Here is a 12034-nt window from a genome sequence, read left to right on the forward strand (position 1 = left end):
GCACCCCGGTACGAACCTCTCTCCTCCGAGATGATCTGAACGAGCTCGTAGTCTTCAGGCCGGTCCCCGTCCAAGTTGTGTTTGGCCATGGCCTTGCGAATAACCACCGGGGTCTTATCCTGGCTCGTCACCTGCAGGCACAGAGCATTATTAACCGAAGAGGGGACAACACGCTGCAAAACCTCCCGCCTCCGTCTCCTCCCGGTGTGGGACATGCCCGCATCCAAGAGCGGTGAGCCCCCCCTGCCCAAATTCCCCGCTGCTCACCAGGATGCTCTTGTACATGTTGCCGTTGTCCACGGCCAGGCTGACGCGGATGATGCAGCAGTCGTCGACCTGCTGGTTGTAGAGGGGCAGCGAGAGGGACGAGTAGCTGGAGATGCCGGAGACCGAGCGCTTGTGGGTGCGGGAGGCCGTCACCGGCGTGGAGGAGACGGAGGAGGACGAGGCACTGCTGGAGCCCGAGCCGATGCCCGACGTGTCCAGGGAGGAGAGGGAGGTGGATTCCCAGAACTGGAGGGCAGGGAGGAGAGGGGATGCGGAGGACACAGTGGTTTTAGCTTCTCCATCAGCCACAGACGGGGTGTACGAGTGCTGGGGAAGGGAGGCCAGAGGGATCTCACTGCCCTGCGCCAGCAGGGGACGTGCAGCCACCGGAGGCGTGAGACCCCGCCACGCCGAGGCCCCCAGCCCCAAAGCAGGCTGAGGGCTGTCCCCACGTGAAGGGCACGCCTGCCTCCCCACGAGCTGCCCCGTACCTTCTTCTCCTGGCAGTCGGGGGACTCGGGGATGAAGCTGATGTTGATCTCCTCCACGTCCGAGCTGCTGGAGCCGGCAGAGGTGACGCTGACCGAGTCGGTGGCGTCCCCGCTGCACAGGTACTGCCCGCACTTGAGCTGGTCGAAGGACTTGGAGTGGGAGCTGCCGCTGGCACAGGGCTCACTGCTTGGCGGCTGCCGGCTGCCGGGAGGGACAGGGGCAGGGTGAGAAGGGAGCGGGATGAGGAAAGGATGGCCCAGCACCACCGCGGCCACTGTGGAAATGGCATTGGCACCCGCCTCCGCCCCGCATCCCGCCGGGACGAGCGGACTCACTCGCTCCATCGCTTGATGATGCCCGTGTTCTTCTTGGCCTTCAGCGTGTTGCTGGCTGACTCCGACAGCGGCTCGATCTCACACGACAGCCCGTAGCTGGGGGGAGAGGAGAGGAAGGTTGCAGCTCGCCGGGGCAAGGTGAAGGCTGCAGAGCTGGAGGCGAGGAGCCAGGGGCTTCCCCGTGCAGCAGCAGCAGCTCGGCCCCGCTCGTGCTCACCTCTCGGCCTCGCTGAGCCGCTCCAGGCTGTGGAACCAGTCCACGAAGTGGTCCTCCTGCGTGAAGCTGTAGTTGTTGCAGGCCGACTGAAGCAGCTTGATCTGAGCGATGACTTCAAACTCCTGCAGCCAAGGGAGGCAGTCAGAACGGATGTTTGCCAGCCTCAGCGCGCACACACACCCCTAAAAAGCTCAGCCCTGTGCACAGAGATCTCCCTCCCCAAAATGAAGAACACCACAGCAAAGAAAAAGAGAGATCGACCCCAAAGAGACCGGCAGAGCCTGGGCTTGCACAAAGCCAGCCTCCTCCCTCCACCCAGCTGTGCCCATGCCACGGTGAAGCTCTCACCTTCCTTCTCTTCTCAAAGTTGATCAGCCCTCCCTGGAAAAGAAGGAACAGAGGTCAGTGGGAAGCAGGAGAAGGAGAATTGCTCCCAGCCCTCTCTGCCTGCCCAGCTTGGAGCCGCTGCAGTGCGGGCTGTGCCCGCCAAGGGGCAGTGCGAGAACGGCCAGGGAATGGAGGCACAGGGGCAGCACTGGATATAGGACACACAGAGGGGGAAGCGTTGGATATAGGACACACAGGGGGTCAGAGTGAGATGTACGGGGAACCGCCCCCATTTTCCACTCCAGGCTGTGGGGATGCCCGGGTGGAGGAAGGAGAGGGGTTGGAGGATAGAGATGGAGGTACGTACGTCCAGGAAATCCTTCATGGCGGTGTCGAGCATCACCAGGTCTGTGAGGAAGGTGCCGAGGTAAGGAATGGTGCCCTGCATCACGCCCTGGGGGACAGCAAGGGACAGCCGGGGTCAGCGAAGAGCTGAGCCCAGCCCACAGAGCCACCAGGAAGGGGACACGGGAAGGGCCGTGCCCCACTCACCATCTCTCGCTGCTGCTGCTGCCGCTTCTGAGCCCTCTTGGGGTTGATCTCCAAGGTGGCGAATTTGGACGTGCCCTCCTGGGTGGTGGGGAGAGGTGGGGATCAGCGCGGGTGGGAAACCATTACAACAAGAGAGGAGCTAAAGTTCACACCCTCTTTTACTGGTGGAATTTGCTCGCAGAGGTTAAGAGGAATGAGGGGAAAAGGAGGAAATCAAGGCTGAGCTTTTCCATGGCAAACAGGGAGGAGAGCCTCAGTGAATAGGAAAGGCTGCTCCCATTTCCAGCCCTCTGTATAAACAGCTCCTCAATGGGATGTTTTGTTCCCTTTTGTGTTTTGTGTGATCTCAGCCCCGATCTGCAGCGAGGCTGGAAAGCTGCGGGAAGGACGCTGGGGCTGCAGCCTTTCACAGACCCCACAGCCCAACCTTAAACCAAGAGGCCTCCCGAGAGCTCTGCCCTTTGCACCAGGTTGCTCAAACGCAGCTGCCTCTGGGGAGCAGCCGTCATCTGGTGCACAGGATCATATCCCACTGCTTATCTCTGCTGGCTGAATTGCTCTGAGCGCTTCAGGCAATGACGACTTTTGGGTGGAGAAGCAGAAAGCCCAGCCTGCTCCAAACCCCCTGCCTGCAGCCCCAGCAGCTCCGCCAGGGCTGGCAGCTGGAGCAACGTGGAGATTTCTGCCAGCATCAGCCTAAGCTCCGTGTCAGACGTACAGCGATGTGGGTGCCCGCTTCCCCGTACCTTAATGAGAAGCTCCCGGCTCAGGGAGTGGTTGTTCTCGTCAGAGAAGATCTCCGAGAGCTCGTGGAAGGTGCGGAAGCTCTCCCTGCTCGGGGGAAACACAGGGGGAAGTCAGCAACGGTGCCACGCTTCCTCGGGCTCTCTTCTGCTCACCCAAATGACCCCAGCAAAGCTCACAGCTCCAGCAAGCCTTGCTGTCTGAGGTTATCCCAGGGTGTTTCGGATGGAAAGGAGAAGCAGGCAATGCTGCTTTTATTTCCTCCTTAGATCCCTGGGTTCTGGGCAAAGCCAGAGCTGCAGCGATCCCCTCCATGCATTAAAGAGCCACAACAGCAGCACAACCTCCCCTGAGACCTCCCAGCAGGACCCCAGCAGGCGCTGCTCACCGCAGGACCTCGTCCCACGTTTTCTTCAGCCGGTGAACAGCGTTGCACTGCAGAGCCGAGAGGATGGCTCGGAGGGAGGAGAAGTTCTTCAGGAGGCGGCACTCCTGGGGACAGACAAAGGGACCCCGTGTTAAAAAAAACAAAGCCAAGGGACCTGCTGCAATGCCCAGACTGCCAAACCCCAGCTCCGGGCAGGGGCAGGAGGCGAGCAGGATGGTGCTGTCCTACCCGAGCCACTTCGATCCACCGCTCCACCACTTTAGCCCTCTGCTGCGGCTTCAGGGACCGGTCTCCGAGACACGTGGCGATGACGCAGTTGGCCACGCTGTTGAACTGCGAGACCGTGGCACGGATGGTGGGTGCCAGGTGCTCTTTGCCTTTCTTGTCTCGCTGCGACCAGATGCAGCCCAGGCAGTGGTAAGGCACCACTTTCTTAAACAGCTCCTGGAAGATAAGGGGATGGAGACGTGGGTTTTTTTTGGGAAAAGAGGCAGCCAGGAGCAAGGGAGCAGGCAGGCTTGTGCCCGGAGCAGCAGGTGGGCAGAGCACCTTCTGAGTGAGTACTCACAGCATCCATCAGCGTGAACTGTTCCGCCACCATCTCTGGGGAGAAGGAGAGGAAATCCGACTTCCCGTCCCCGACCCCGTTCTCCTCCACCAGCTGGAACGTGCAGCCGCCGTGCTCCACAGCTGTGAGAAACAGCATGAAGCTGAGCACCACAGGGCGGCCACGAGCTCAGCACCACACCACACATCCCATGCCAGCCCCTGCAGACACCCACAGCCCACCTCAGAGCTCCTAATCTCCGTCTGCTCAAATAAACTAGGCCCAGGTAGAAGGACGGGCATTTTCACCTGGATACCAACGTCCACGAAGGATTAAAGGCAGATTAACTAATCCCCTAAGAAATACCACCTCTAGTTCAGCTGGATTAGCTTCCCGGTGTGTCTCCATGTAAACGCAGGCAGTGTTTACAGGGGTTTTAGCCACGTGGTGAGACCAAAGGCTCTGGAGACCCTCAGTGCTAACCAGTACTGCTCTCCCTGCAGCCCCAAACACCCCGGTGAGCAGGGAACCTCCATCCCACCTTCTGCTTCGGTCTCGCTCTGCTCCTGCTGCTGGAACTGGGCCAGCAGGATGCGGGCTCGGCGCTCTAGGTCCGAGCCGGGGATGTTGTGGCGCACGTAGGAGATGAGCTGCTTGAGGCAGGCGAAGTCCGGGGGCTTGCGGAAGTCCTCCGAGTACTGGTCCAGCCAGGCGCCCAGGATGGAGGAGATGGTGCTGCGAGGAGAGGAACGCGGGCAGGCCCGTGTGAGAATCGGGTGCCACGAGGTACCCGTGTGCACCCACGGGCCCGTGGGACATCGCATGCCTCCATGCATGAGCCACAGGGCCATCAGCAGAGCCCCCTGTCTCTGGGTGACCCGCAGCGTGGTCAGACTTACTTCTTCAGCTCCATCCTCTCATCCACAACGTGCCTGGCGTGGTCCCCGTTCGCCTGCACGTGGAGCTTGCCATACCTGGCAGGGCACAGCGAGGAGACAGTGAGGGTCCTGCACTCAGCTCTGCCTCTTCTCCCTCCACATCTCCCCCGGGGACCAGGATGAGCATTTCCTCCTCAACCCACCCCAAAACCTTCGTGCTGATGGGGCTGGGAGAAGCCCATCAGACCTCCACCACATGACAGAAGATGCTGGAGCTCTCCTGGCTGAAGGGGCTCCAGGCATCAGCCACCCCCAGCTGCATTTTGGGGCACGGGGCAGCCTCACCTGTTGAGCAGCAGGTCCAGCACTTGCTTGGTGGTGGCGAAGGCCCGGTACGTGCACAGGAAGATGGTGACGTATGTGGAGTCATTGCCCTTGAAGGCCGAGACCAGGTACTCCACCAGCTTCTCCAAGGTCCCAGCCTTTATCGTCCGCACCTTACACGTCTCGTAGAGGTTTAAGGCCGACTCGTTCTCAAACTGCCGGGACAAGGAGCACGAGTCAGTGGGCTGGATGAAGCAGACACATGCAAGCACGATGTGGTCCCACCAGCTCAGCAAGAGCTGTTTGGGTCTCAGCTGGGGCAGGGACCCCTGCAGTGCCTGGGACTCCCTGATGGGGTTTGGGGACAGGGAAGCCCCAGGGTTGCTGAAATCCAGCTGCAAATCAGGGTTGCCCCATTTTGCAAAACGAGGCTTCAGATTGTTTCCCTCAATCCTTTTTCCCATGGGGCAGAGGACAGCGGTGCTCCCAGGCCCCCTCTCCCAGATTAAATACCTCATTTAGGGATAAGGCTGGGAAGGAGCTCCCAGACCAGGAGCATCCAGGGGCACAAGAAGAGGGCAGGATGCGGGCTGGTATGGACCCTGCCGAGCCCCCAGATCAGATCACCCTGTCTGGCAGGGAAACATCACAAAACACCCCACGGAGCGATGCTGGCCGAGCCCCAGCTTACCCCCAGCCACCGCTGCCCTTTGTTGGCCGTGTGATGGAGCTGCACCTTCCGGAGCGATATGCTGTAGATCACACCATCCTCCAGCTCTTCTCCGATCTCCTGTGTGGAGCTCTGCGTGAGACAACACGATACACCATGAGATAAGGAGGGTAACAGGTGGCAGAGGTGCTCTCGTGAGCCTGTACGGGGCGTCCTGGCAAGACAAAGGGATTTTGCTCCCCAAACCCAAAGCCGTCAGCACCAGCCCTTTGGGGCAGCTGGACCCAGAGCCCGCACCCAGGCAGAGCCAAACCTCTGTGTCCCGGCTGTCCCCCTCCCTGTGGCCTTACAGGCAGTAAGGTGACATTGCTGCTGGCTCTGGATATAATCTTGGTAATCTGCCCCAAGCACCTCAAGCACTTGCAAGCCATTTTGCACCATGGATAGCAAATAATGGCCGTGAAACCAAACTGCCCATCAGCTCCAGGCAGTGTTGGCCACGCACACTGGGCAGAAACTCAAGAGGGAAGCTCAAATCTGGGGGAAAACCCCAGTGAGCAGCTGTGGGGTGGCCTCAGGGACAAACAGACAGGTTGCTGCACCCCCGGCTCACATCCTGACCCAGCCACGAGGCTCTTGTTTCTGCTCTGGGGATGTGGAGACCCCCCCAGATTTGGCCCAGCCCTCTCCCCACCATGCTCTGCTGAATCAGCGCCTCCCTGAGAGGATTTCTGCAGATCCCTCAGCGGGGATCTCCCTCCCTCCTGAGCAGGGGGAGGTGACCACACTCAGGGGGGCACAGCACGCTGCCAGCCCACAGCTTTCCCTGCAGCCTGCAGGGCACGAAACCCCCCCGTCCCAAACCGCCCCCCGTGGACACGAGGACCACGGCTCCAGTCGATGCCGCACATCTCAGGAGATGCTGAGCAGAAAGCACCAAGCACAACCTGAGCAGACAGATCCAAGCCTGCTCTAACCTGCTCCTCATCACCGTCCTTTATCATCACAGCAGCGATCGCTGTGTTATTACCACCCCGTGCTCACGTCAAACGCTTGTTATTAGCGAGGAATTAAGGCAGAGAATCACAACCAGCTCAGAGAGCAAGGGGAAAACTTTAAAGAGCCTCTTACTCACAGCTGTAATGAATGAGGACAGAGAATCCCTCAGGACAGGGTTATTGGACTTCTTCCTCACTTGCTACTGAACCTGCTCTTCTCACTTCATGCCAAGGCGTTTGGCTTGCTGAAGCTCAGAGGTGCCACAAGGCTCCTAACTGCAGCTGTGAACACCCGAACCCATCCAACCGACCCTGGCAGCACCCACGCAGAGACAGACAGAAATCCTGGATGCCTGCATCCATCTTCCTCTGTGCTCTGGGATAAGTTACAGCAGAAATGTGCTTTCAGGTATAGACAGGCCTGAATTTCCAGAGCGAAACGCACTCACCCACCAGCAAGGTGTGCCCTGAGCCTTCCTGCACATCTCCCTCTTGTCCCAGCAAGACTCTGGGCTGCTGAGAGCCCTGCCAGAGTGGCCACCCGTGCCATCGGACATGAAGGTGAGAGCAGCGAGGTTCTCCTGGGCCAGGTGAGCTGCTCCCGACCCCACAAGCTGCTTCGCCTTAGCAGGGAACCAGGGGGACCGGCACGACCCCAAAAGAGCTCTGTTGACACCACTGCAGCCCCACGTCCACACCAGGCACTTGGAGCAATCCCATGCCAACCCAACTCGATCCCATGCCGACCAGGATGTCTGTCTTCCCTCTGTGGAAGCTGTTTCCAACATACAGAAGGAAAAGCTTTGGAAATTTCCCAGTTTGGGATGGAGGAAAGCTCCGGCTCCAGCAGGACCAGACCCCCACACAGCCTAACTCCAAAAAGATATTTGGCTAGGCAGTTATAAACCCCAGACACAAAGAGCCATCCAAAACCAGATGCTTGTTGAGATGCAATTAAATTAATAAAGAAATCAAATTGTAGGAGAGGACAAAATGTCCCAGGATCAATGCATGAATCATTGGCAGCTGCTGTGCAACTCCAGTGGAAACTCTTGCCACAAACGCAAGGGTTTCCACTCTTGTATTTCATGTCACGTGCAGAGGGTGCACCTATTTTTAATGCGCGTAGAAGCAAATTTCGTTTCCTTCCTATATTTGAGACCGTCGGATTCATTCATTTTCTGTCTTGCTGACTCGTGCGATGTCCCCTGAAGTTCCCCCTTTGCAAACCACACGCACAGAACGCAGCTTCCGAGCGGTTTCCAGCTAGGCTCATGCCAAGAGCCGGGCGAGCTGCTACACTGGTACATTTTAAAATTTGGTTATTTATATTCTGCGTGAGCTTCCTCTTTCCTCCTGCTCTTTCTCCGAGATGCTGATTGCGCATTCGGCACATGCTCGTTAAAAACTAACAGAGCAAAAAGCAGCAGCAGGACACAGCCGGGGCAGCCCCACCTCAGCACCTGCTCCTAACCCACAGCTCTCCCTTTGCACGTGGGGAGATGAGGGACCAGAGGCAGGGCTGGCAGAGCCCAGAACCCCCAGCCATGGCTTATAGTTATGGGATGGGCACCAACGGCTCTGAAATCCTGCCTGCCACTCGCACCAGCTCCCTGTAGGACTTCCAGCAAGTCAACCAAAGAGAAACGTCCCCAGAACGGTCTCAAAAGAGCTCTGACAGACAAGCACGGGTAGATATTGCTGCTGCAGCAGGTATTCGTTGTCTGCTGGACTTTTCCAGCTTGGAAAGCAGAAGGGAATGTGAGTGAGACCTCAGTGGCACAACCACAGCCTGGAACCCACAACCAAAGCCTCCCTCACCAGCACCTTAACCTAAAAAGCCGAGCAGAGGTGTGGGTGAGCAGCCCCTTCCACTCACTGCACTGACTTGGTAGCAGAGCTGCGGCCAGCAGGCCCAGGCAGCACTTCAGATGGTTGCAGCAAAATTCAGCAAAGCTTTTCCGTGACAGCGCTAACTCTGAGCACGTCGATGGTTACGGCATTTGCACCCTCCACCAAACTCATATTCAGGAACTCAGCGTCCCAGAAAACGGGACAGAAAGCATTTCAAGAAAATGGGCATCAAAAAAAGGGAAGACATCAAACCCAACCATGTGCCCCCAGTTTCTCCCTCTCGGCACGCAGCCCTGCTCCTGCTCGGGTGGGGGCACGGGAGAGCCCTTCGCGTGTTGAGCAGGGGGGGAATGGGACAAAATTCTGCGAGAGCTGGAAGCTTTTGCAAAAAAGCAGCCGTAAGTGAACTCGGCAGGAGTTCATCCCCTGAAATATGAAACTGGAGGCCGCGCCAGATGGCTTGCCTGGTTTCAGAGACCGCCTCTTGGAGCCGCGGATAGCCCTGGGCTGCGGGAGCAGTGGGGAGCTCCGGACCTGACTTCAAAGCCTTGGTGACTACACCAGGGAGGAATTCCTGCTCCGTGCAATCAACTCTTCCACTCCCGGGCGCATGTTCTGGTACACAGCACGGCGCTGAACCCCACGTCTTCACACGGAGGTTTAATAACGAGCTCTAGGATTTAGCCAAGCAAGCCTGGAAGAAGGGCTGCAGCGTCAGGGACAAGGCACAGGGCAGCAGGGAACCTGCCTTTGCCCCTTCTCATCAGCTGAAGGGGAGAAAAATGCAAAATCCCAACAGCAAGGAAGATATTGGCTAGGAAACTGCATTCTAGAAAGCATTGAGATAAATCACAAAGGTGGGTTTAGTAAGACAGGAGCCCAGCGCAGGATTAACTGTGACAACATTCCTGCACATCACGCACAATTAGCCAACAATTACCAGGTCTTCACAGCACTGGTCCCACGTGCCATGGCTTAGTGCATTGGCCTCCAAAGGCACAGAGTAATGAACTGTTAGTGGGAAAAGGTATTAATTTCAGCACACACGGATGAGACAAGACTGCTTAAAGTGCTTTTACTGATGCTCCCTGAACAACAGCTGGTTTAAAGATCAAGATGTTCGTGTTACTCTGCTCCCTTTCAGCTGGGCAACGCAAAATGTGTGTTCTGCAGGTGGTACAACGGGTTTGGACTTTGCAGTCTCCAGTCCCTTCTCACAGTAATGCCTTCCCACCAGCAATGGGAAATTGGCACTTCCAGAAACGAAAGAAACCCAGGACCACGTCCTCCACAGTTTACACAAGCCCCAAGTTCACTTTTGTTTCACCCTGGGGAGCAGATCCTGAACCCATGCAATGCACGGCGGTAACTTTGGGGCCTCTTATGTAAACGAAAATGCACAGCGTTATGTAAAAGGAAATTAGAAAAAAAATAAATCCACCTTCATCTAGTGAAAGGAAAACAACTTGAGTTCCGTGAACCACAGATACAGACCGCAGAAGCAGAAGTGCCCTATGTCCTGCTCGCCCAAAATAAGCACACGCAGCACAACACCCTACAACACCCTGCCTGGTGGGGACTTCCAGGCAAAACCCCCCCCAGGGCTGATGTTCCCCCCCAGGGCTCTGCCGGTCAGGGTCAGCCCTTCTGCTCCTCAGTTTCCTTTCCCCAGCCGTGCTTGGGAAGGCTGCAGAGACCACCCAGAGGCACTGCTGAACCTCCCTGTGCTTGGGGAAAGGAAATGCGCCCGGTGCTGATGGTCACCCCCAGCACGTGCTTTGGATCAGCAGCCCCATGGAGGCCAGGAGCTCCCAAACACCCACCCAGCAGTGACCAAGCTTTGCTGGGTGTCACGGCTGTCTCCAGCCAGCACTCCAGCTCGATCCCAGGCCGTTCCTCTCCCCCTGTGCTGTATCACATCGCTGCTGATGGAGCTTGAATCCCGGCCCCTGCCCCGCACGGAGCTGCAGCGCTGGGGTGCTCAGCAGATGGATGTGTTTTCTTCTTCGGGTTTTCGACACTCTCCGCCTTCCTTCCTGCCTCCTCTGAGCCACTTCAGACCAGGAACGCTTCCAACAGCCCATGAAAAAATAATGACAGAGGGGGAAACAGGAAAAGAATAAAAAAGGCCAGAAGCTAAACTTAAACCCGCTGTGAAAAGGGGGTGTTTTTGCCAGGATACCAGGACAGTGGCAACAGCTGAGGGCCTGTTCTCACCCATCAGCTGCTTGGCTCCGCAGCCGAGGCTCCCTGACACGCTCAGCTCTGCTTCTGCTCTGCTTCAGGTGTTTAAGCAGGGGCAGCTGCAGCCAGCAACCACGGGGAGCAGCCAGGGGCCATAAATCCCCCCTTGGCACCCCCAGGCAGGGATGGGTGGCGGTGGGGACGTGTCACCCCCATCTGCCTCGCAGGAGGCTTTGGCACCTCTTCCATCAGGGCCTGCCCGAGGGCACTGTTTGAGACAGGGCAGGCCTGATCCTGCTGGCGGTGCCTGCATCCATAACCCATCGTGCTTGGGGAGGATATTCAAAGGCAGCCGTCTCCGCCCGTGTGGCTTAGGGAGAAGAGAAAGCAGCGGCTGGAGGATCTGGTACAAAGGCGTCTTGTGACTCGCACGCAGTGAGTCAGTGGCTGGAGCGAGGATTAGGAGCTCAGCGCTTGGGTCCAGAAACGAGACAGAGCAGATACACTGGATTCCTCCCCCGTTCGCGTTTGTTTTGCTTTCAGAGAAAACCCCGAGCCTTCCCACACATCGAAACTTTTTCGCTCTTTTTATGGTCTGGAAGTCGAGAACGGGACCTGCAAAAATGCTGCGTGCCCACTGCATCCCTGCCGACCTCTGAGGGCTGCAGGAGATCGGCCTTGCTCTGGGGACTCCCCTGGGAAAAGCAAGCCACGTCTGCTGCTGGCAGTGCCAGAGACACCACAGTGGCTGGCGGTGTCACTCCAGACCCTGCGTTCCTTACACCCTGGGGCACACAAAGACCACCAACACCTCCAGGCAGCTGCATCCTAAGCGAAAGCCCAGCCTAGGCTGCCCCTAGAGCAGGACTCCCCTCACGCCTCCCACCCAGGGACGTGCCAGGAAGGGCTCCCTTCGCAGGCTGCTGAAGCGGAGCAGAAAACTGAGAGCAGCAGGTTTTGCTTCCTCTCTAAGTTCATGGAAAAAGGATCCGGCTGACGCAGCAGTTCCAGCTCTTGCTCCACATTGCTTTGCTTTGCGTTCGTGATCACTTTGGTGTGCGTTTCTGCAGCATCCCCACTCAGCGCCAACGCCTACCCGGCCAGCCTTGCTTACGAGGGACGCAGCTGGCCTGTGCCTGCAGAGCCACCGCTCCGCTACGGACTCACCCGGAGGGCAATTACTGGAAGTGAAACCAGAACCACGTGGCTGGTGACAACTGGTGTATAAAAAATTAATGCCTATTGCTCTGTAAGAGT

At 57.8% G+C, this 12034-nt stretch overlaps 1 protein-coding gene across 4 annotated transcripts in view; it reads right to left on the reverse strand.

The window, feature by feature from the left end:
- RALGDS (ral guanine nucleotide dissociation stimulator) overlaps positions 1 to 12034 on the reverse strand; it is a 47864-nt gene that overhangs the window by 2242 nt on the left and 33588 nt on the right. For 3 of the 4 annotated variants that reach the window (XM_084494059.1, XM_084494057.1, XM_084494056.1), the window contains exons 2-17: positions 5763 to 5873; positions 5093 to 5286; positions 4769 to 4843; positions 4411 to 4604; positions 3891 to 4012; positions 3551 to 3766; positions 3323 to 3426; positions 2937 to 3021; positions 2191 to 2268; positions 2006 to 2092; positions 1660 to 1692; positions 1312 to 1433; positions 1095 to 1190; positions 759 to 960; positions 268 to 594; positions 17 to 131 (exon numbers count right to left, since the gene is read on the reverse strand). In XM_084494059.1, the coding sequence (XP_084350185.1) occupies positions 17 to 131; positions 268 to 594; positions 759 to 960; positions 1095 to 1190; positions 1312 to 1433; positions 1660 to 1692; positions 2006 to 2092; positions 2191 to 2268; positions 2937 to 3021; positions 3323 to 3426; positions 3551 to 3766; positions 3891 to 4012; positions 4411 to 4604; positions 4769 to 4843; positions 5093 to 5286; positions 5763 to 5873 (2161 nt within the window). The remainder of the gene's footprint in view (positions 1 to 16; positions 132 to 267; positions 595 to 758; positions 961 to 1094; positions 1191 to 1311; positions 1434 to 1659; positions 1693 to 2005; positions 2093 to 2190; positions 2269 to 2936; positions 3022 to 3322; positions 3427 to 3550; positions 3767 to 3890; positions 4013 to 4410; positions 4605 to 4768; positions 4844 to 5092; positions 5287 to 5762; positions 5874 to 12034) is intronic. The other variant, XM_084494058.1, reaches the window with a different exon arrangement.

The sequence above is a fragment of the Aythya ferina genome, assembly GCF_964211825.1.
Source record: "Aythya ferina genome assembly, chromosome: 20".
Classification (NCBI taxonomy): domain Eukaryota; kingdom Metazoa; phylum Chordata; class Aves; order Anseriformes; family Anatidae; genus Aythya; species Aythya ferina.